The 22,149-nt window shown below is 40.9% G+C and overlaps 1 protein-coding gene and 3 non-coding genes across 11 annotated transcripts in view; all 4 read right to left on the bottom strand.

Moving 5' to 3' along the window:
• The window catches only part of PUM1 (pumilio RNA binding family member 1), a 130,312-nt gene that overhangs the window by 24,138 nt on the left and 84,025 nt on the right, over nucleotides 1–22,149 (bottom strand). For all 8 annotated transcript variants that reach the window (XM_048825670.2, XM_048825665.2, XM_048825669.2 and 5 more), the window contains 5 exons: nucleotides 10,531–10,682; nucleotides 4,451–4,589; nucleotides 2,668–2,811; nucleotides 1,170–1,466; nucleotides 138–374 (listed from right to left, as the gene is read on the bottom strand). In XM_048825670.2, the coding sequence (XP_048681627.1) occupies nucleotides 138–374; nucleotides 1,170–1,466; nucleotides 2,668–2,811; nucleotides 4,451–4,589; nucleotides 10,531–10,682 (969 nt within the window). The remainder of the gene's footprint in view (nucleotides 1–137; nucleotides 375–1,169; nucleotides 1,467–2,667; nucleotides 2,812–4,450; nucleotides 4,590–10,530; nucleotides 10,683–22,149) is intronic.
• Nucleotides 2,477–2,566, bottom strand: LOC125624902 (small nucleolar RNA SNORD103/SNORD85). Its single transcript, XR_007353424.1, has one exon. It is a non-coding gene; the product is annotated as a small nucleolar RNA SNORD103/SNORD85 (small nucleolar RNA).
• Nucleotides 6,288–6,361, bottom strand: LOC125624901 (small nucleolar RNA SNORD103/SNORD85). Its single transcript, XR_007353423.1, has one exon. It is a non-coding gene; the product is annotated as a small nucleolar RNA SNORD103/SNORD85 (small nucleolar RNA).
• On the bottom strand, nucleotides 15,405–15,491 carry LOC125624900 (small nucleolar RNA SNORD103/SNORD85). Its single transcript, XR_007353422.1, has one exon. It is a non-coding gene; the product is annotated as a small nucleolar RNA SNORD103/SNORD85 (small nucleolar RNA).

Here is a 22,149-nt window from a genome sequence, read left to right on the forward strand (position 1 = left end):
TCTGCCATAAAAATACCAGGTGTGGATGATTCCCAGAGTGTGCTTATCTTACCTAAATAATTAAACAGTAGTTTAATTCTCAGCATGGAGAAAGAGTTCACCAGTAATTATTTCCATGTTGGGATAATATTCCTTACCCAGGTTTAAGCTTGAAGAGGATCCATGTGAAGATAAGGAAGGTGGTGGAGTCTGCGAATGGCCAGGTCCTTGACTAGGAAGAGGCATACCAACAGGCCCAGGAGAGGAGGAAAATCCAAGGCCGTTATAAAAACTGTGTCCAATAGGCGTCAAACTGCTGGATGTCCTCTTGTACAGGTCACTGCTCCCTGTAAGGGAGTCTCGGCGGGAGCCACTGCCAGTGTTAGAGTTTGCAACTGAAATGGGAGAGAATAAAACTAAATGAAATTTACAAACCATTCAGGGTGATGGGAGTGTTGAGAAGTATGTAATAAACAGAAAAATGCACCTGTGTCCACTTTAACTGCTTGGCACAGGACTCCTCTTTTCATAAGTTAATGGGAATTGTGTATATGCACCTCCTGGCACAATCAGTCCCTAGAACTGTTTCCATCAATGCAAAGAGGCTGCCTGGCCCAATGCCAAGTTTGTTTAATAGAATTTGTTGATCTAATATCTCTAATACACTACCCATGAAAAAGGATTTTACAGAAAAACACTGACAGCTCTTGGAATTAGTAGGGGCCCAACAATGTAGCTTGTTCAGCCTCAGGTGATGAGGGTTTGTGTCACCCTTGACTGAGTCTATTCGGACCATCAGGCATGGATGGGCTGTGGATGGAAACATTGTTCAGCCACGGGAGAGGTCAGCCTCATGGGCAACAGGATAATGAAGAACTTCCCCGAAAGAGCATTACAGTATTAACACAGGAATTGCCAGATTGGATCAGATCAAGCCTCCATCTAGCTCAAACTCCTTTCTCAGAGCGAACAATACCAGATGCTTTGGAGGAAGGTAAAAGAACCCCGTAAAGACACAATTAGAACCTGTCTAATAAGGGAAATTTCTATCTAGCCCATGGCAGTCAGTTGGCATAAGCCCTAAAAAAGAAGGGTTGTATCAGCCTGGGCCTTCTCTAATTGATACTCAACAAGCACATTCAGCTTGTTCCGAGCTGTTCCATCTCCAACAGACCAGCTAACATGCCTACCTGCAGTTCCAAAACCTCCCAGAGCAGATCCCAGCGTGGCACCGAGAGAGCTGCTGCTTCCAAAGCCAAGGGAAGTGTTGGCAGCCTGGGCAGAGCCCTGAGAAAAGAGTGAGCTGCTCTGGGAATTGCTGCTCAGAGAGTTGTTGCCATAAAATGAGCTGGATGCCAGGTTGTTGGTGGGCTGCTGCTGGGGTTGGGGCTGAGGCTGCTGAGTTCCTAGAGGGCGAAATGGTCCATTTGTTGTTCCTGCCAGACCACCAGCTGCACCATTGGCTGAAGCTGCAGCTGCTGCAACCGCTGTAGAAAAGCAATTAAACAATATAGTCTAAAACAATCCATGTTGGGGCTTAGAACTAGCAGGTATCATTTATTTACTACTGATTTTATTTACTACTCTTCCCTCTGGGTGATACTCTCTCCTATGCAGGGAGTTGTCACAAAACATACACATTTTCCACTTAAGCAGCACGCAGTGCTGCACAGGCCTTGTGTTGATCTTCTGTCTCTTGTTACACAGCTATGGTTTGAAATCACTTCAGTTGTGCTACGAACACTGAATGTTTCTTTTTTCCAGATAGTTTGTCAGTGTCTTGCTCATTTGCTGGCCTGCAACAGTATCCCCTCATAGCTCTGTGAAACCTGGTCACTGTATTTGGGTGTGTCTCTTTTTCAAGATAATCACCATTTGTGGAGGATTAAGCAAAAGGTAGCCAAAAGCAAACACAATCTGCTTCCAAGCTAAATTTTAAAGGGACAACTGTAGCTTGAATTAAATTTAAATTCTGTAAAAACTGAAGGCCAATAGAAATATGTCCACCTAATTAAAAACATCCAATAAAAACAAATAATATTCCCCTGACATGCGTGAAACCCCAAACATGTAGTACTAAGGATCTGACAATCAAAATGATTTTGATTTTTAATAATCTAAGGTATTAAGTAACATTAGCCAACGTTGTTAACACAACATTAATGCTGAGAGTTTCCTTTAGAAATGAGTTATTTTATGATTAGGGAACGTTTCCTTCCACTCTTCGATCATTTAAAGCTGTATGAAGAGATCTGGCTCAAACCTCCCCATAACACCTCCCAAAATATCCTAATAAAAAACCCCCAAACACAGTAATCCAAAAAATAACCCTGGGAAATTTCAGTTAAAAAAGGTGACTGAGCATGGTAAATTATTATAATGGAAACTGTTTCAAAATCTTCATTTTAGTAGGTGCCACCAGGTACTGTTGATAATATCAGAATTTTGCAAAGTGGTGCCAAAGGCTATTCTATGCTCACTCTTCAGTTACATATTTTGAGGCTCAGCCCACAGAGTACAGAGAAAGTTCTCAGCAGCAATCCCTGTAATGGATCTCAGTGAGGGCAAGTGTGTCATCATTGCCAGAACATCTACAGCAGAGTGCACAATCATCATTCACAGAATTGCCCCATCTTCCACATGGATGGGACAGATTTTCACACATGTTTCTAGCTATCTGGAACTTACCTGCTTGCGCTGCTGAGGAACTGATGATGACAGGAGCAGGGGCTACCAAACGCACAGGGGCCCCCAAGCCATTCCTAGCCCCTGCATTCACCACCAGGGCACCCGTTTGGTCATAGTATGCTGCAGGAGCCAGCATAGGATAACCTAAGAATACAGAGACAAATTAACATATGCAACTAAGCCATCTACCACCAGGAGCTACTGACATTTCAGATTATTTCAAGAGAAGCTCTGATTACAGCTACAGGACATTTTCAAATGTAAATAGGTGAAAAATTGCATAAATTCTGCCTCTGCATGTGTACACTGTTCCACAGTTCAGACTAAGGGGGCGTAAATAGCTGTGTGCACTGAAGTGCTGAGCTGTAACTCCTCCATGTGGATGCTGCACGTGCAAAATCAAGCGTGCTGAGTTCACACGAAAGGAGTCCTACCAGCACAACTTATTTCCCTTCCCTTACAGGAATAAGCTATACATGTGTAAGGTGCCTTTTATACCACTACACCGGTGTCCATAATGGTGAGGGTGGGGGCAGCTATACCACTTTACTACACCATTGTGCACACACACGAACACTCCATTATAAAGCTTGGCTGACGCAGAATATCCCAACATCTGATCACGAAGAGGGGCTGCTGATACACATTGTCAATCACTGCCCTCCCAAAGTCAAGGGCCAGATTGTCAAGAAAGGGCAACTCCCATTTAGATGCCTCACCCAAGTGACTAGATTTTCAGAAGTGCTTAACATTTCTCAATGGAGGCTGAGCCCTTTTGAAAATTTGGCCCAAGTAGTATTAATAATGCCCAATTTGAGGCTACCTATAAATCAAACACACCTTGCAACATGCATGTTACCTTTCACTCTATAATCAAAATAAAGCCTTCTACAGTTACACTCAAAGTCATATGAAGGCCTATACCCATATGGAATTCCCAAGCAAGAGACTTCAGGCTGACAAGTTATAGAACATTCACTTAACCTAACTCTGACCAACCAGACATACTTATATCCCTTTAGCATGTCAATAATGGCCTGTATACTTTACAATACAGCAGTTTATAGGACAAGAGAGTTTGTAACAGTCTTGTGGGTCACAGCTAATGTTATGGGAGCTCATCTTCTGCAGACCTTGGTGTTCTGGACAGCGAGGCTGCCTGCATGTGCCCCCACAGGAACAACTATTGGGAAGTGATGATGTAGGTTGCTGAGGAAGAAAGATGTCAGCCTACCCAGGCTCCACAAAAGACCCAATACAGTGGAAGACTAAATTCTCAGCTGATCGTGACCATCTTCCTCATTGGCTTCCATGGTACAAACAGAAACAGTTGTGACAAACCACATTAGACAACTTAATTTATTGTAATTATTATATTTAAAACCACTAGCGTCTACATAAAATTGTGGGCATATTATATGAGGGTGAAATCCTAGCTCCATTACAGTCGATGGGGGTTTTGCTACTCACTTTATTGTGGCCAGGATTTCACCCAATGCAAAGATCCATAAAGATACGATACCCAAAACTTGAAATTTCAACAGAAGTCATTAATTCCTTCAAACAGCCAAGCTACCGAACGTATTCTCTTCTGACTTTATCCTAAGAGTAAGAGTATTTAACCTGTATCCTAAGAGTAAGTGAAGCAGGACAGGAGATAACATTTCTTTTCACCTTTGACAAAGGGATTTAAACCATCAGAAAGCATGGCTGGTTCAAAGAATATTAGTAGTAGTTTATCTAGTGTGCTCCTTTGTTTAATGGGCATTGACAGAGTCCATACCTGGCATCCCTGCTGCCAGACCTTGTCCAAAAGCAAGAGCAGAGTTTACTGCTGCAGCTGCCACGAGTGGATCAGTCTGCTGTCCCTGCTGGTTCTGATTTGGAGTCAAAGGACGCTGACTGGCTCCTCCACGGAGAACCTGAGTGAAAAACAGGATCATTGACTAGTCTGTCTGCTTTGAAACTAGTGTATAAGTCAAAATAACTGAAAACATTTCTACAACTTTCATGACCAATCTATTTAAGAAGTTTATGCAGTGTTGTTTTGGCCATGAATACAGCCAAGGATATTAGAGAAACAAGGTGGGTGAGGTAATGTCTTTTATTGGACCAACTTCTGTTGGTGAGAGAGAGAAGCTTTCAATGAAGCTTTCAGGTCACCTGAAGAGTCCTGTGTAAACTGAAAAGCTTGCCTCTCTCACCAACAGAAGATGGTTCCATAAAAGATTATCTCACCCACCTTGTCTCTCTAGTTAAGTGTACAGCTTCCTATGCACTATGACAGGGATTCTCAAACTTAATTGTACCACGACCCCTTTCCGACAACAAAAATTACTTCACGACCCCAGGATGGTGGACTGAAGCCTGAACCCGCTGAGCCTCACGGCCCAGGACGGGGGGCCAAAGTCCGAGCCCCATCACCCCGTGCGGGGGAAGTGGGTGGGGAGGAGAAGCCAAAGGGCTTCAGCCCCAGGCAGGAGGCCTGTAACCCTTTCAGCCCCAGGTGGTGGGGCTCGGGGCTTCAGCCTTGGGCCCCAACAAGTCTAAGCCAGCCCTGGTGACCCCACTAAAATGGTGTCGCGATCCACTTTGGGGTCCTGACCCACAGTTTGAGAACCGCTGTGCTATGACAAATGTGTGACAATTAGCGTAGTTTTTCTTCTCTCTATTCTTAGTGGACTATGCTCTCAGTTACAAAGTCTTATACACACTGAAGTATTAAACTCAGAAGACCTGATGTCAAAATGGGTACAAATGCTTTCATGATACCTAAAGGTGCCCCTGTCAAGTTTACTGGACCTGACCTGGGAAAATTTCACCCACTAACCTTTTCATTCCTGTTTCCATACATCTCTAACTTACACCATTCTAAACAAATCTTTAAGAAACAGTCACTGCTCCTGGAAAAAGATGGTTATTGGTATTTGCCCTTTGAAAATAACACATCTGGCTACTGATGTGCACAGAGACGACACTTAAAGCTTACCAACTTGAGCAGAAATGAAGAAACACTCAGTTTAGTTCTCATAGGCTAGTGAGACATGGTGGCTTGGCTTGAGTTTTTCCAAGCTGTAGACCCATCTGTGAGACAGTGACCCCTTCAATAACAAGATCACACAATGACTTTTACATGTAGCCCTTGCAGTTAAAGTGTGTCATGCACTAACTGCTCTGCGGTTTATCCAGGAAAGCCTGCTACTTCCAGTGATTATGAAAAGGTGTGCACCCACTTGTGAGTTCAGCCTATTAAAAGCTGTCACGTGGTGCCACGCACGTTAGACATTTTACAACAACAGATCACACAGAAAGGTGTCTCCTGCCCGCCTCCCTCAAAGTTATTAGAAGCAAATATTTATTTGGCGCACCAAAAGAGAGAAGAGTGTCGTTAACAGATTTTCACAAACACTCAACTCACCTCCAGTCTAAGTGGTTTCAACAGCTGCAGTGAACTGATGAGCACACACAATGCTGGTGCAATATACTGAACATTCATAATGAAGGACATGTCACAGCAAGTGAAATATTGGTGTTTTTATGAATCTGCCATCCTCTTTGGGATGTCCCAAGCAAGAAAGAGAAAGTATCCATATACATCATTCTAGCAGGTTTCCAAAAGTGCTGGCTCAGCTCTCCAACGTTCTCATTACCGAACAGCGTTCTCAGTGAGGGCAAGTGGATCATCATCGCCACACTTTTGGAAACCACTAAAGCACAGGGGAATCAGGGCAAAACTGGTATTTTTAAATGAAAAGCTAGGTTTCCCAAATGAGTTCTGAAAAAATCACAGCAACATGTGAGCAGCACTTCTTCAAAGTGCGCATCTGGGAGGATTTCCCTCAGAAATGCAGGGTGTGTCTCATGGGGGAAGAAAGGTTTGCGTTTAAAATATATACACACATTTTTAAGTCTAAAGCACTTTGGCTACTTTTGGGGCTGTAAAAATAATGACAGATACTACAGGTTATATCTATGATACATGGTTTTTGAACCAGCCAATAACCACTCCAAAAGCCATTTCACATATACCTGATTTACAGGGTGCAGGACCCTACTCTGAATGCCAAGCCTGTCACACTTCGTTTCTTCTGCTTTACCAGTGCCTGCATTTCTTGGTGTAAGTGTGGAAGCTCAATTCAACCGCGCATGTTGGTGACTTGCCAGGTGCAGACGTTTGAAGATTGACTGTCGTCAGGAAGCAAAAATTGCCCTTCTCATAACTGGTCCAGAATCAATGGAGTGAAAGAGTATTGCTTTATTTTATCTGGAAGGGCTTTAAGATGGTACAAAGCATTTGTTTCTGGTTCTAGCAGTTCTAAAGACAGCAGCTGCTAAGTCCAGATGCTAGCTATATAGTGGAGAAGATGGCATGTAGAAAGAGCACGTAAGGTCCAGTAACTCTCAACATGCAAGAGCTAAAAAGCAAATGCTTTATATCACTGCAAAGATGGTACCTCTCTGATTTCCAGCAGTATAACAGATTTATTTTGTTTCTAGCCCTGAAGAATCATTAGATACTGGTTGTTAAACTATGTTCTCCCTAACTAATGTTTTCAGCATTAGTTCTGAACTAAATATAGCAGGTTCAAGCCTCAAAGACATCTAACTTGCAATCTCTGGATATGTGCACAAGTTTTAGGTAAATACATCTGAGAGGGTCGATGCAGAGCTTGAAATTCAGATTAGCATGCATTTCTGAGGTATAAAATGAGAGGGGCAGAGACTATTCTTACTCATGTCATGATGGTAAGGAGGACTATAAACAAAGGAACTGTGGTGCCACCAGCAGCCCTTTTATCATCCATCTTGAGCTGGGAGAGTTTAGCAACAATGGAATAATTTATTATAACATTAATCTGGAAGTTATTTTTGAAACAGAAAATACTGAGTTAAATATTAAGTTAACTTTCTGGATTTCCATACAGATGCAGACTATTTATGATGCATTTTTACTTTGCTATAATGAAAAACCACCTTAAGTAACACAATTTAACTATCGTTCCACATCACATTATATCAGTACTTTCAGAGTCATTTTCATTTTCCACTCTCACATGCTTGTAGGGACTAATTTAGCACTCACCTGATCTACATCTAATAAGGGTTGTTACTATTAATAAAATATGCATTTTAAAGAGCTAATATGTACTTAACTAATATTAATAGCTTAGCTAAGTTAGTAAGAGTTTTCAAAATGTTCTAACTCTCTTTATAGTTCAAGTCTTGCTGCATTAAAAATGGATATTAATATGCATTTTTATGACAAATGACTTGTAATACTGGAACAGAACAATGGTCCATCTCTCTGACAACGACCAAATATAGTGGCTTCAGAGAAGATATAAGCCGCATTATATATCTTATTTGCAATATTATCATGGGGAAATTTCTTCTGATTCCAGCTGGTGATCCGCTCAGTAGTTGGTCCTCATTACTGCTGCACACACTTATTTCTATAAGCATTGGTTAAATCACAAAAGTATTTGCCTCCATATTGTCCTGCAGTAGAGTTTCAGAGGCTAATTTTATGCTGATGTAAAAATGATTTCATTTTATTCATTTTGAACTTCTACTTCTTAAATGCTTTATACTCCTTGTTGTAGTGCAGATAAAGGACCAAAAAACAAAAAAAAAAACCCCCCAAACAACCTGGCTGGCCTTTTCCATATTGCATCGCCTCTCGCATTCCTCCTTTCCAACTAGTTTTTTCCCCCTAAGTGGCCTTAACTTGGTTTGAATTAACTCATTTCCAAAGTGAATTAAACTAAATTAAATTAAGGTCATTTTAACTTTAATTAACAGAGTTCACAAAGGGGTTCAATGTGGTTTAACTAATCTACTTTAATACCTTTAGGTAACCCGGAATAATTTTTCTGAGTGTCCCTGTGTAGACAAGCCCTTAGAGTCTCCATAAATACTTACTAAAAGACCTAAGGGATCTAGACTGTTATGGCTTATCATCTGAACTCTCATACACTTCCATAAGGGATTTTCAGCTCTTAAAAACCCTCGTAAGAGAGGAATGAAACACACAAAAAGTAATGTTTAGGAAATACCAAATTTGTGATACAGATCAATGTAAGTCATAAGTAAAGATAAGATGATGTCACGAATTCCGTGATCTTCAGAGACCTCCGTGACATTTTCCACTTCAGCCCCAGCCACCCCGAGAGGAGGCTCCAGAGCCTCCGGGCACTGCTGGGACGGGGGGACCCCAGAGCTCCAGCCGCTGAGGCTGCAGTGGAGGCCCGTGGAGCTGCCTGCTGCAGCAGCGGGTGCTGGAAACCCCTTAGCCAGCAGCAGGGACTGGGCTCTGTTCCTACCCCAATCCCTGGGCTTCAATCATCTGCTGGCCAACCCAACCATTATTTTAAGTAAAAGTCACTGACAGGTCACAGGCTTCCATGAATTTTTGTATATTGCCTGCAACCTGTCTGTGACTTTTTCTAAAAATAACTGACAAAATCTTAACCTTAGTCATAAGGAAAGTTAAAGCCAAGGCAACGGAGCTCTCCCTTTGTGCCTAGGTATTGCAGGCATCTGAGCTTGAGGATTTATAAGCACGGCAACTTTGCCATTGGCAGCAAAAGCACTTTTTAATCGTGACACACATTTGGTGAAGATACATTTACATGTGTTGCATTACAGTAGCATCTCAAGGTCCTTTGTGTTAGACGCTACACAGACATATAACCAGAGATAATGTCTGCCCCACAGAGATTACAATCTAAATAACCAAACTTGGTGCTAATAGTGTTGTGAAAGATCTTAAAATTTGCTCCATGTTTGGGTTCTTTGGGATCCTACATTTTCAGAACATATTTGCCTCTATGTCACGGCTAGAGTTTCTGCAAACAGGCATGCAAGATCCACCTTGATTTGCGCAGTGCTGCTGCCATCTGAAAATGTGAACAAGGAAGAAGGAAGAGCAGCAAACTTCAAGGTTCTTTTGCTTCAGATACTGGGAAATGGGAATGTTAGTAGGTTTATTTTGTTTTTGAAACATTACAGTGAATGAAGGGGAGAGGGGAGGACAGATAATACACAAGTCTAAGAATATTCGTATTTTTTTAAACTGGGCAAATGTTGAAGCAACCCACATTTGCACAGAAAGAAATCTCATCCCTCCTTCTCAAATGGAAAATGGGTTGAGTATGAGGTGGGAAACGCATCAGTATGAAAAAAATGTGCTAAGATTAAGCTGCTTCCGTCATATTAAAACTGTTATAGCTTCAGAGCTGTAGATAGTCAATAGCAACAGAGCTATGGCTATTGCTATGTGATGGAAACATCTTATTCCTAATGCAATTTTTTCACACAAATGCCTTTTCCCCATTAAACCTGCTTTGCATAATTTTAATTCTCATTCATGGATTTCTTTTTGCTGCAATATATTCACTTTTTAAAAACTACTTTGCTTAAACTTGCCAACAGCTGTCCCCTATCTCCTTTATGTGTTGGAATTGAAATAAGTTCTAACACTTCTATTCTACTGTTCTGCTAGTTACAACTTCCAACAGGGGTTCAGCCAGATATCTGAAGCAGCAAGAAGCTATTTTTAAATTTCCTCCTTTCACTGCTGACTGGTTTTGATTTGGCAGCAAATAATGTTGTGCAAAAGAGACCATCACTGCCAGACCGCATACAGGGAACTCCAAAACACAGAAAGAACGGTATGATCCCAAATGGTTACTTTACAGGTAATACTTTCTCCTCTATTCTACAGAGACCAAGGTCTTTTGAATCAACTGAGTCTCACATATGTTCACGTGTTGTCACTGGAAATAGCAATTCTTTAACATATATGAGCATACTTATGTAAATCCCAGGTACCAACTGTACCTGCAAAACACTGCCACTTACCTGTTGTTGTCCCTGTTGGGTCTGTTGAGTGGTTTGCTGATTTGCTGAGTTAGTTGCAGCGGCAGCTGCTGCAGCTTGCTGTTGGAAAAGACTGGCAGGATAAACTCCCCAGGGAGTAACTCCATAGTACTGATGAGGGACTACTGCAGGCCCTAAAATGCCAAAGGAGGATTCAGTCAACTTCTATAGTAAACAAGACCTGCTCAACAGTAAGCCATGACCAAAAACACCTGCACACATCACACTTGATTCAACAAAGCCTATTTTAAAGGAGACCTGTAAAGGATTTCAAAAGCACTGATGCTCAGGGGTGTAGTCCAGGATAAATGGAATTTACTCACTTCTCATTTGGAGAATATGGAGTTTAGTTGAGGTTACTTTACCCAGTTCTTGCTTTTTAACTACTACACCACAGATTGGGCTAATGTCAATTTTTATTCCTTTATCACAACATAAAAATAGGGCTGGATGTTTTTTCTTTGGCTTGTTCTTTGCTTTTTATATACCAGGCATGTCAACATTTAGCAGGAATCTCAAGTGATTTTTATTGTGAGCTCCAACGCAGTAACTGAAGGTGCTGCTGATGAACCTTTAACAAAGGCATCTTTTCTCCAAAACAGAACGGTTAAGCTATAGGTGTGAACACTGTTTTACAACATAGTTAACAAAAAGTCACTTCTGCTCTCCAGACTCCTGTGGTGTCTGTCATTGAGCTCTCCAGTCACCAGGGAGAGTTTTCCAACCTAGAGAACCCCGGATTTCCCATGCAAAAACAAGCAGAATCAAAAAACAAACCAAAACCAAAACCCCTTTCAGGCCTTTTTTATACAACACATAAACCTGTAATAAAAAAGGATTAAAGGGCACAGGTCCCACTTTTAACATTTTGTATGTCACATTTAAGAGAGAATGAATGATCAATAGAATTGTGAATTTTCATGTGGGTTGTGTCAATTTCCAGGACTCTCGGTTATTTTAATTCTGGCCTGGCTTAGCCTCTTTCCTTAAAAGTTTACCCAAAGAAGACTGGTGTACAATCAATCAGATGAGAAATCTGTACGCCGCACTTCCTGTAGAATGCATCCCATCCAGTACAATAGCGTTTGGAAGCAATAGAATATTTTATGTCTGCTTCGTGTCCCCCCTTCGTGGGGGAGGTTTAGATTGGATATTAGGAAAAACTTTTTCACTAGGAGGGTGGTGAAACACTGGAATGCGTTACCTAGGGAGGTGGTAGAATCTCCTTCCTTAGAGGTTTTTAAGGTCAGGCTTGACAAAGCCCTGGCTGGGATGATTTAACTGGGAATTGGTCCTGCTTTGAGCAGGGGGTTGGACTAGATGACCTTCTGGGGTCCCTTCCAACCCTGATATTCTATGATTCTATGATTCTTTTGGAGAGATCAGCTGAAGGTTAAAATCTTCTAATTTCTACCTTTTTCAAAACCAATGCAAAGCCTGAGGGCTAAATTACTCACTGTTGCAGTGAAAATGACTTTAAATTGGAATGTGCTTGTCTGAATGAAATACAAGACTAAATTTTACATCAGATCCGCTCTCCACTGTAGCAGAGATGTGTATTTACTATGCTCAGACAGAACGCTCGCCTTCTAACAGAGGAATCAGAGTAGCAGCTGTGTTAGTCTGTATTTGCAAAAAGAAAAGGAGGACTAGTGGCACCTTAGAGACTAACCAATTTATTTGAGCATAAGCTTTCATGAGCTACAGCTCACTTCATCGGATGCATTCAGTGGAAAATACAGTGAGGAGATTTATATACACACACAACATGAAAAAATGGTTGTTATCATACACACTGTATGATGGACTACACAAAGATGGACTACAAGCCGTCAGGAACAGTATCCCCGATAATGTCACGGCAAACCTGGTGGCTGAACTTTGTCCTCACCCATAACTATTTCACATTTGGAGACAATGTATACTTTCAAACCAGCGGCAGTGCTATGGGTACCCGCATGGCCCCACAGTATACCAACATTTTTATGGCTGACTTAGAACAACACTTCCTCAGCTCTCGTCCCCTAATGCCCCTACTCTACTTGCACTATATTGATGACATCTTCATCATCTGGACCCAAGGAAAAGAAGCCCTTGAGGAATTCCTCCATGATTTCAACAATTTCCATCCCACCATCAACTTCAGCCTGGACCAGCCCACACAAGAGAGTCACTTCCTGGACACTATGATGCTAATAAGCGATGGTCACATAAACACCACCATATATCGGAAACCTACTGACCGCTATTCCTACCTACATGCCTCCAGCTTTCACCCAGAGCACACCACACGATCCATTGTCTACAGCCAAGCTCTACGATACAACCGCATTTGCTCCAACCCCTCAGACAGAGACAAACACCTATAAGATCTCTATCAAGCATTCTTACAACTACAATACCCACCGTCTGAAGTGAAGAAACAAATTGACAGAGCCAGAAGAGTACCCAGAAGTCACCTACTACAGGACAGGCCCAACAAAGAAAGTAACAGAATGCCACTAGCCATCACCTTCAGCCCCCAACTAAAACCTCTCCCACGCATCATCAAGGATCTACAACCTATCCTGAAGGACGACCCATCATTCTCACAAATCTTGGGGGACAGGCCAGTCCTTGCCTACAGACAGCCCCCCAACCTGAAGCAAATAGTCACCAGCAACCACACGCCACACAACAGAACCACTAACCCAGGAACCTATCCTTGCAACAAAGCCCATTGCCAACTCTGGCCACATATCTATTCAGGGGACACTATCATAGGACCTAATCACATCAGCCACACTATCAGAGGCTCGTTCACCTGCACATCTACCAATGTGATATATGCCATCATGTGCCAAGAATGCCCCTCTGCCACGTACATTGGCCAAACTGGACAGTCTCTACGTAAAAGAATAAATGGACACAAATCAGATGTCAAGAATTATAACATTCATAAACCAGTCGGAGAACACTTCAATCTCTCTGGTCACTCGATTACAGACCTAAAGGTCGCAATATTACAACAAAAAAACTTCAAAAACAGACTCCAATGAGAGACTGCTGAATTGGAATTAATTTGCAAACTGGATACAATTAACTTAGGCTTGAATAGAGACTGGGAGTGGATGGGTCATTACAGAAAGTAAAACTTATTTCCCCATGTTTATTCCCCCCCCCCCCCCCACTGTTCCTCAGACATTCCTGGAAATGGCCCACCTTGATTATCACTACAAAAGGTTTTCTTCCCTCCCCACCCCCTGCTGGTAATAGCTCATCTTAAGTGATCACTATCCTTACAGTGTGTATGATAACACCCATTTTTTCATGTTGGGTGTATACAAATCTCCTCACTGTATTTTCCACTGAATGCATCCGATGAAGTGAGCTGTAGCTCACGAAAGCTTATGCTCAAATAAATTGGTTAGTCTTTAAGGTCCCACTAGTACTCCTTTTCTTTTAACAGAGGAATATACAGCTTAGACCAGGGGTAATCTATTATTTTCTGTCAAGGTCCAAAGGAATAGTCAAAGTCCAGATTCCAGAGAAAATAATACAAAAATAATAACAATAGCGATAAGTAAATTTCACAGTTTGTTCAAAAGCATTTGGCAGTCTGGATTTGGCCCACGGTCTGCTTACTGTCTACCCCAGCTTAGATTGTAAGACAGACAAGCAATGCATTCAGACAAAATGTATTAGCGCATCTGATAAAAGTTCAATTGCAAAATGCTGCAATCAAGAACAAATTTTGTCTTTCATAGTGGGTATTTGGATCAGAGAACAGGGAAAATATTCCTTCCCCTCTCTACACTACACTTAGGCTTGGAAAACAAAGAAAAGGATAGAAAAGAGGCTTTTAAGCAGCAGGCTTGGGCCTTGCAATTACATATACTTGCTCAAAAAAAAAATATAATGTAACTTTTGAAAGCAAAACAGCATTCTGGACTCAATCTGTACAAATTGGTGTGTTGCCGGTTCAGAACCAGCATTATGCTGCAAGATGGTGAAGTTAAGCAACACTGTTACTCTGAGGGTGACATTGGTTAATCTTACTGTGCTGTCCTTATCAAATCATTTTACATTTGTCTGTCTACATAGGATTTTGTATAGGACCAATCACTGTACTATGTAAACAGTGTCATCACAGCCCCAAAAGCTCTTTTGCACAGCAAGATCACCTTATGAGTAGCCTGGGCTCCAATACCACAAGGTAAATCAGGGTGAGAGCAAAGATCTATTTCCAGGCAATATCAGTTCATTTTGCACATTAAAATGCATTCCAGTGGTCTGGTGCTCCGTGAGAGAACTCCATTGATGGTGAGAAAAGCGACTATAGATCCCACTCAACAGATCTGCTCCCAGGTAGCAACAGCTTATTTTACATGTTAAAATACCTTTTAGCCCTGTTACCATTGCACACGAATACCGAAGCACAGCCCATTGAACAGTCCCAGCATGCTGTTGCCCATCTTCATCTAAGCAACCAAGGGTGCTTAGATCAAAATGCATCAGTGCCTGCGGGTATCTAATCAAAGCAGGTCACAAACTGGGACCTGTAGTTTCTGCAAGCCACAATTCTGTACTGACGAGAGGCAGCTACAATCTGCTTCATTTTATGCAAACAGGGTAGCCGTCAGGCTCCTGGCAAATGCCATGGCAACCTTCATTTGGACAAAGATCAGGCATCTCTATTCCAAACCAAAAGAAGTTATTAATCTGAGCTCTAACTACCATACACACATAGTCTGGACTCTTCCTCGGCTACAGATTGCTCATTTGAACAGCTACAGCTTTAAGTGTAAAAAAAGAGAAAAATTACTGAAAACTGCAGTAAACTCTTTGAAACAAAGCATTCTGAGCATTTTTGCAAGTCTGGCTTAAACTCATCTGAGCACATGGTGAGGTTCTCATTACTGAGTGGCTTTCTCAGTGAGGGCAAGTGTGTCATCACTGCCAGACCTGTAAAACTTGCAGTTATTCTTCACTTCAAGAGACTAACCTAGCTTTATACTTATGAAAGATCCCACAGAAAAGGAAGAACATCCTAGTGCATTTGAAGTCAAGTACTTCTACCGTGCGGTGCACCACACACACTGAAGAGTTTATGCACTCAAAAAGTGTGTACATGTTAACGTGAGTTTAAGAAATACCAGTAAACTGAACAGCAAACGTGGTCACAGTAAAAATAATTCCTTTCAATATCAGTGTTACCATCATATCTATACAGATATTTGTAATCATGCCATTCATGTGAATCAAAGTATGACGACTCATACTCAGTGAGGGACTTCAACTACGAAGACACCTGTTGGGAAAATAACACAGCAGGGGACAGATTATCCACCAAGTTTTTGGAATGTATTGGAGACCATTTTTTATTGCACAAGGTGGAGAAAGCTATTAGGGGAGAGGCTGTTCTAGATTTGATTTTGACCAATAGGGAGGAACTGGTTGAGAATTTGAAAGTGGAAGACAGCTTGAGTGAAAGTGATCAAGATTCTAAGGAATGGTAGGAGGGAAAAGAGCACAATAAAGATAATGGATTTCAAGAAGGCAGACTTTAGCATCTCAGGGAGTTGGTAGATAAGAACCCATGCAAAGCAAGACTACCGGGAGGAAACAGTTCAAGAGAGTTGGCAATTTTTCAAGGCAACATTATTAACGGCACAAGAGCAAACTATCCCACTCCATAGGAAAGTTAGGAAGGATGGCAAGAGGCCAGTATTTGCTTAACCAGGAGATCTTCAATGATCTGAAACTCAAAAAAGAGTCCTACAAACAGTAGAAACTAGATCAAATTACGGAGGATGAATATAAACAAACACAAGCATGTAGGGATAAATTAGAAAGGCCAAGATGCAAAACAAGATTAAACTAGCTAGAGACAAACAGTAACAAGAAAACATTTTGACAATACATTAGAAGCAAGAGGCAGACCCAGGACAGGGTAGGCCCGTTACTCAATGAGGTGGGAAAAAACAATAACAGAAAACGTGGAAATGGCAGAAGTGCTGAACAACTTTTGTTTCAGTTTTCACCAAAAAGTTTAGTAGCGATTGGATGTCTAACACAGTGAACTCCAGTGAAAATGAGGTAGGATCTGAGGCTAAAATAGGGAAAGAACTAGTTAAAAATTACTTAGACAAGTTAGATTTCTTCAAGTCTCCAGGGCCGGATGAAATACATCCTAGAATAACTCAAGGAGTTGAGTAAGGAGATATCTGAGACATTAGCAATTATCTTAAAAAAATCATGGAAGATGAGAGATTCCAGAGGACTGGAAAAGGGCAAATATAGTGCCAATCTATAAAAAGGGGAATAAGGACAACCCGGGGAATTACTGACCAGTCAGCTTAACTTCAGTACCCAAAAAAATACTGGAGTGAATAATTAAGCAATCAATTTACAAACACCTAGTAGATAAAAAGATAAGTAAAAGTCAGCACGGATTTGTCATGAACAAATCCTGTCAAACCAATTCAATAGCTTTCTTTGACAGGGATTGGGGTTGTCGAAGATGTGGTATATCTTGACTTTAGGAAGGCTTCTGATACTGTCTCACATGACCTTTTCATAAACAAACTAGGGAAATGCAGCCTAGATGGAGCTATTATAAGGTGGGTGCCAGAGAGTAGTTATCAGGGTCAAACTGGAAGGGCATATCACCTAGGGTCCCGCACGGATCGGTTCTGGGTCCGGTTCTGTTCAATATCTTCAGCAATGATTTAGATAATAGCATAGAGAGTACACTTATAAAGTTTGAGGATGATATCAAGCTGTGAAGGGCAGCAAGTGCTTTGAAGGATAGCATTAAAATTCAAAATGATCTGGACAAATTGGAGAAATGGTTCAAAGTAAACAGGATGAAATTCAATAAGGACAAATGCAAAATACTCCACTTAGGAAGGAACAATCAGTTGCATACATACAAAATGGAAATGACTACCTAGAAAGAGGTACTGCGGAAGGGAATTTGGGGATCATAGTGGATCACAAGATAAATATGAGTCAACAGTGTAACACTATTGCAAACAAACAAACAAAACCAAAAAACAAACAAAAGTGCAAATATTCTGGAATGTAGTACAGGTGTGATGTAAGCAAGACACAAGAAGTAATTCTTCTGCTCTACTCAGTGCTAATTAAGCCTCAAGTGGAGTATTGTGTCCAGTTCTGAGCGCCACATTTCAGGAAAGATGTGGACAAATTGGAGAAAGTTCAGAGGAGAGTAAGAAAAAGGATTAAAGATCTAGAAAACATGGCCTATGAGAAAAGACTGAAAGAACTGAGTTTGCTTAGCCTGGAGAAGAGAAGACTGAGGGGGAACATGATCACAGTTTTCAAGTACATAAAAGGTTGTTTCAAGGAGGAAGAAGAAAAATTGTTCTAGCTAACCTCTGGGGATAGGACAAGAAACAACAGGCTTTAATTGCAGCAAGGGAAGTTTAGGTTGGACATGAGGAAAATCTTCCTGTCAGGGTGGTTAAAAGCACTGGAATAGATTGCCTAGAGAGGATGTGGAATCTCTGTCATTGTCTAAGCTGCTTTCAAAAACCTCTGAACACCTGTCAGGCATGGTCTAGATAATACTTAGTCCTGTTGTGAGTGCAGAGGACTGGACTAGAAGACCTCTCAAGATTCTTTCCAGTCCTAGGATTCTATGATTCGATGACTCAAAACATCAGTGAGGTTGGCAACAGTATATTAGCAGGCTTGGCAGAATTACCACCATTTAAAAAAGAAAAATCTAAACAGATTTCACCATGCACACAAAAACAGACAAATATATTTCCATCAACAACAATCAAAATTTATAGTTAGGCAAAGAAAAAAAAATCCTGTTTGAGAACATATTGGAAACAAAATCCAGTGAGTAAGACTTCTGAAGTAGACTTATTATATATGTGCTAGCAAATTAACAGTAAAAACAGGTATGATCTGTTGATTTAAGGATATTTAATTTGTATATTTTGACATATGTTGATAATTTGTGTTTTAACAGTTTAAAGCTTTAACTTTTTGAATTTTAACATCATAAATAATTGTCTGACACGCCTCCAATAATCTTGCGCAGCTGTGAAAACTTAAAATAAAAAAATCTAAAAAATGCTTAAAAATAAGCATAGATATCAGCCAAAATTATAAAAAAATTCTTACTCTGCCATGTATTGGTTGATCATAGGATGACTATGAGCCGCCAATGTGATATGGCTGTGAAAAAAGTTAATGCGGTCTTGGGATGCACCAGGAGAGGTATTTCCAGTAGGGATAAGGGGGTTTTAGTGCCGTTATACAAGGCACTGGTGAGACCTCACCTGGAATACTGTGTGCAGTTCTGGTCTCCCATGTTTAAGAAGGATGAATTCAAACTGGAACAGGTACAGAGAAGGGCTACTAGGATGATCCGAGGAATGGAAAACTTGTCTTATGAAAGGAGACTCATGGAGCTTGGCTTGTTTAGCCTAACTAAAAGAAGGTTGAGGGGAGATATGATTGCTCTTATAAATATATCAGAGGGATAAATACTGGAGAGGGAGAGGAATTATTTAAGCTCAGTACCAATGTGGACACAAGAACAAATGGATATAAACTGGCCACCGGGAAGTTTAGACTTGAAATTAGACGAAGGTTTCTAACCATCAGAGGAGTGAAGTTTTGGAATAGCCTTCCAAGGGAAGCAGTGGGGGCAAAAGATCTATCTGGCTTCAAGATTAAACTCGATAAGTTTATGGAGGAGATGGTATGAGGGGATAACATGATTTTGGTAATTAACTGATCTTTAAATATTCATGGTAAATAGGCCCAATGGCCTGTGATGGGATGTTAGATGGGGTGGGATCTGAGTTACCCAGGAAAGAATTTTCTGTAGTATCTGGCTGGTGAATCTTGCCCATATGCTCAGGGTTTAGCTGATCGCCATATTTGGGGTAGGGAAGGAACTTTCCTGCAGGGCAGATTGGAAGAGGCCCTGGAGGTTTTTCGCCTTCCTCTGTAGCATGGGGTACAGGTCACTTGCTGGAGGATTCTCTGCTCCTTGAAGTCTTTAAACCACGATTTGAGGACTTCAATAGCTCAGACATAGGTGAGAGGTTTTTCGCAGGAATGGGTGGGTGAGATTCTGTGGCCTGCGTTGTGCAGGAGGTCAGACTAGATGATCATAATGGTCCCTTCTGACCTTAGTATCTATGAATCTATAAGCCTAAATATTAGCAACTAGTTTATTCAATGGGATGAGGAGTAATTGCAAACAGAATGGTGATAACTGCCAGGGAAACCCAATTTCCAGACACTTGACACCAAAAACTTTTTAAATGTACCACACAAATTCTCATATTTCTCTGCACAGATAGTGGTATCCCCAACAGTACGTCAACACTAAACCCATAAATAACTTCTTTGTAAGACTTTTCAGCCTATATCTCCATTCAAATCAATATTCCTTAAAAATAGTTAATTTGGTGCTTGTGGGGGGGAAAAACTTCACTGGATTGACAGTCCTGGAGAGATGATACAATGTCTCCTCAGTTGGCAGTAAATTAGCCATACAACACCATAAAACGTCCCTTCTTTTTAAGGAGCAACTAAAAGGAATAAAACCTATAACTTAATTTCTGCCATTTCACCAACATCCACGCCCTTCAGTTTCCTTCCAGTCTAGCACTGCCCCAGGAAAATAGGAAGGCCTCTTCTCAGTAGATTTGGGGTACATCTTTAAAGGGTTCAAAGTAGCATTGTCAGTGTGCTACATACCCGTGTACAAAAAATACACGACTGCACCACAGAAATTGTCGATGGGGCAACTATTTAATAGCTAATGTTTATATTTGTACTGCTGTCTTTAGATTTCAGAGTTAAGTCTCCAATGAGATTAACAGGGCAATTCAGACATCTTAGAGCTATGGTTCCAGGCTATGCTGCATAGAGTTACACTCCTTGTTTTTTTAAAGGTTCTCCTCTCACTCAGGAGAGGTAGATTTTTTTTTTTTGGAAATGAAAGCTTAGATTCTGGAGCATAATCCTGGGGCAGGGGTGTAAATGCGGTGACAAATTCTGGCCAAGGCCAAAACACTTCTATTGCAGCTTTGACACTGCTCTAAGAAGTGTGGTCCTGAATAGGTTTACCACTTTCTAGACTTGTAAGTGAAGTTACAGATGGTCTTTCTGGTAAAAGTAATGTATGATGGTGCGTTCCTACCAGTAAGCTTTGGTCTATTTGTTACTAAAGCTTAACACGTTTCCTTCCCATGGAGAGTATTAGTCATTCATTCATGCACAGCTACACAGCCATCACATGGTAGTTCATTGACTCCTAGACTATTACAAACATCCTTGTTTAGGGGCCTATGAACTCTCTTTTATTATTGCGAATTTTCAGATTTATTATTTTCTGACCCCCGCCATTTTTTAAAAATTAATTCCAACTTTATCGTTTTATCAAAATTGTTTGACACATTAAAAATTAAGTAGCCTTACTATAAATGCATAAAAATGTTTAGAATTGGATTGCAACAGGAAAAACAGATTTTACAGAAAAAAATCCTACAATTTAAATGAAACATCCTGTAGATATACAGTAAAAGTAATGTGTTTCAAATCACTCTTTAAAGTAGAACCCGGTAATATGATCAAACTGACATTGCTGAACAATAACACAGAAGTCCACAGAAGAGTCTATTTAACTGAATTTATATTTGAATAATTAAAAAATAAAAAATAAATGCACTAAACAAAATAATTCATCTCTGCAGTAGTCACTGTTGCCATTTTAAATTAAACTCAGTACTTTCAAGCTTCCTATATTCTGAAGGAATGCTTAAATTAATTTCAAATTTGATTAAATAATTTCACACTATCAAGTCAACAGTTTACTGCTGAATAGCATTACAAACTGACAAACTTAAATGTCATTATTTTCCCCATCTCTAGCAGACTTCTCCATTGTGGTACATTATGGTTAGTCAGTCTTTTTGTGTTTTCCTCAGAAAGTGATTCCCTATTGTCTGTAAGTAGATTTTTATATTTACTAAAGCTTCTCTCTCTGTCTACAGAGCTGACAGGGAAGATGATGTAAGGTAGGGCAACCTCTGTTACTTTAGGCACTCATCCCTTCATAACTTTCCAGTAAGTGCAAAGGTCCAGTGGATCTGGAATGGGCTCATTCTGAGTGCTGTGCAGAAACACCAGCCATTGTTCATACAGTTCTGGTCAGGGGTGGGTGAGAGGTGGTAGCTTGCTGTACTGATTGATGTTTTGTTGCATGGGTGGAGTCTGCCTGGGATCAAACAAACAGATCAGTTGCAACACATCTTTTACTGGATGGACATCCCAGTGTTTGGAGAATTTGGTAAAAGCAAGCTGACAGGCTTCATGTAGATTGCCCAGGATCTCTCTCTCCTTACTTATGGAGAAGTCATCCAGGAGTCTGTCAGTTTCTTCACCAAACCAAAAGTTTTGGCTGTTCCAGAAATCAAGATCCCAGGTCTTCCAGAATACTGAAAGCTGAGACAGCTGTAGGGTGGTGGTCAGATGCTGACAGATGGTAAGGGCCGTTATTATTTTGGGGCAAGCTTCAGATATGAAAGCTGTCTTAAGTTTCAGCAAGTCTGATTTCTCCTG

This window comes from Caretta caretta, chromosome 19, assembly GCF_965140235.1.
Source record: "Caretta caretta isolate rCarCar2 chromosome 19, rCarCar1.hap1, whole genome shotgun sequence".
In the NCBI taxonomy this organism is placed as follows: Eukaryota; Metazoa; Chordata; order Testudines; family Cheloniidae; genus Caretta; species Caretta caretta.